Genomic DNA, 2,762 nt, shown 5'->3' with positions numbered 1-2,762 from the left:
TCTACTTTATGTTTATTGACTAAACTTATCTTTAACCTTATAAAACTTGGGACTCACACTCGCATCTCGTTATAACGGATACGAAATTTATATACAGTACAGTATACTGTAATTCATTCGGAACATCCGAATAATTTCTTATAGCTTAGAGCAGGAGTCACCAAACTTAATATAAATCCGTTGGAAACTATCATTTGTAGGAAGTTCGCCGCGCATCTAATTTATGTTTTTGGTAATAGAACGAAGAAGGAAAGTGTTCGCTCACTTTAATGGCGATGTTCCTCTTGACGACGAAATCCAAAAGCGCCACTCCGATCGCCGGACCCGTGTATCTCTTTTGAACGTTGGTCATCTAAACAATAAACATTTGAGTTTTTATATCGAAATTACTATTAGATATAAATATGAATGTTTTTATATATAATTCGACAGAAATTTGATTTCCTTTCTCCAACTATTATCAGGCGTATGAGTGTCGGGGAAAACCTCTCATTTAATCGATACAAATCGTCAGGAAAATTCCCTTCCGCGCCTTAGATAAGCCGTCCGTCTTTCTAAACGAAGATCAAATTACGAATTTTCCATTTACAATACATTACGACAAATCTGACTCGAGGACGATCGCGTCCATCCAATCTTTTTACGTCTTCCAAATATTACCGACACGCCAGCGATAGAGCACCGAACACCGGTATTTAATGCAGATTTACATCGACCAATGAACTAGACGCGACAAATTTTTCGTTTATTTCACCCGTCTAGAAGCAAAATAAGAGATCGATTTGCCATAGACTAACCCGCAGGAACGTTTCGCCTCGCGAGTCTCGCACCTAAAATGTTGACGTTCCTCGTCAAATGCAATACTAATTAAATTTTGTTCTTACGGAAATTTACTACCGTAATTATTAATTCTTATTATAACACGAAATTTGGCGCTTACGCGTATTAACGAAACACGGCGATATGGCAAAAGTAGAAAATATTTAACACAAGTATAGGTGATACATCGGAAAACGTTTGCTCGCGTACTCTTCAAATGTACTCGTTTTCATCAGTAATAGCTATCGAGTAATATTAAAAATTGCGTAATTACCAACAGATTGTCTATCGCGTCCCACGTTGTAGAGAAATACTTGTGCAGTTCTTTCATGGGTCTTCTCGACTGCGGAATTTCGGAATATATTTTATTATTATTATTCGGATGGCCGACGAAACAAATAACGGGATATTCTCGTAAAAGTCCTACTTACCGACAGCCACAGTTCCGCGGCGATTAACGCCGTAATTATCGTAAATAGGAAAGCGACGACAAAAGCGATTAAGAAAAAAGCGAATAAGACCAACTCCTCCACCTTAAACACTAATATGTATAAGGCTATGCAGCAAGTGGAGATTCCGAAGCCGTAGACGTTGCAAACCATGATTCTACACGAATCGTTGAATTCCTCTATCAATTCTGTATATCCGGTGTATCTTCGATAGACGGAATACAGAAATGGTCGTAGACTCTCCTTGCCGATGTTAGAAATGTGAATTTCTTCCGTCAGCAAATCGAATTTGTTTTTAATCAACAGAAACGCAATTAATCCAATTGGAATGCCGAAAATAATAAAACCCAGAAGATAAATACAGGAAACGGAAAATAATATCGTGCAGAATGCGGCTGGCCATTCTCCGGATTCTTTCAAAGCGGAATAGCCGAAAATACTGACCAGCAGAGTAAAGCCAATTGCCAAAGGTACGAAGCAGCACGTGCCCAAAAATAGCAAAAACCTTTGCATCCGGACGACGAAGAAGACTTCTTCGTCGTTTTCTTTCCGAAGGGAAGGACAGAACCGACCCCCTTTGTAGAATATGCTAATCGCGCAGTTAATTGCCGCGTTTACGTATAGATCCAAGAAAAAAACATTTGTGATCATCGCGTCGTTCCCGAATAAATGTATTAATTTTCTGCAGGGCAAGTATCCGGGAAACAGAATCAGACCGAAATAATAAATTGCGTTTAACCAAAGCAATATCAATATTCCGATTTGATAACCTTTACGTGCCGATCTTCGAAATGAATTTTTCTGATAAGGACAAACGATTCTCATTCCAGCTCCGAAAATTGTGGCCATAAACTGAATCGGATACAGAATGCACCCGAAACAGTCGCATTTTCTCGAAACTGGCATGGCTTAGTTTAAAAAAATTGCATAAATAATTAATGACGATCCTTGCGAAACCGTTTTTTAGTCGGTTATTCAAAATACAAGCGTAACTATTTTGACACATTGGATTTAATTTAATCGTATATATAGACAACAAACGTGCGCGTATAAGTTGCTCTATCTACGTATACGCTACGTATTATTATCGTTTATCAAAGTGTATCATTACGCAGTATATAATCAATTTCATTGAGTTTAATTGTTAATTGGTAGGTTGATGTAACCGATACGACCTTAAAATACCACCAAATACTGATAACTAACTGCCTACAATAGGTCACGATGGCCGGATTAATCTTTTTGTCTGGGTTGCCCTTTTCCTCCAACCCCGAATTCCATTATCGACGAACAGGAAATTCACGACTTCTAGTCTATTCTCTAAATATAAACGAAATTAACCAACCGTATTTATCCATTGTCCCACGCAACAACTTTTACGTAGTTATTCGAACGTCGTACGTTAATCAAAATCACGTTCCTTGTTTTCGAAACCAGGTTATCCTCGAGTATCTCCAAGGGCTATCCGGGTCAGTCCCCGAATATCCAAAGATT

The 2,762-nt window shown here is 38.3% G+C and overlaps 1 protein-coding gene across 1 annotated transcript; it reads right to left on the bottom strand.

The window, feature by feature from the left end:
• Positions 1-265: 265 nt before the first annotated feature.
• LOC111616826 lies at positions 266-2,318 on the bottom strand (the record flags this gene model as incomplete). Its single annotated transcript, XM_023358184.1, has 3 exons — positions 1,251-2,318; positions 1,094-1,162; positions 266-352 (listed from the first exon to the last, which is right to left on the bottom strand). Coding segments are annotated over exons 1-3 (1,080 nt in total), but the record flags the coding sequence as incomplete, so codon positions are not given.
• Between the last annotated feature and the right edge of the window lie 444 nt (positions 2,319-2,762).

Source organism: Centruroides sculpturatus, unplaced genomic scaffold (assembly GCF_000671375.1).
Source record: "Centruroides sculpturatus isolate CEXI.00-Female unplaced genomic scaffold, Cexi_2.0 scaffold4076, whole genome shotgun sequence".
In the NCBI taxonomy this organism is placed as follows: domain Eukaryota; kingdom Metazoa; phylum Arthropoda; class Arachnida; order Scorpiones; family Buthidae; genus Centruroides; species Centruroides sculpturatus.
Note: the sequence above shows the minus strand (reverse complement) of the source record. Positions and strands in the feature narration are given on the sequence as shown.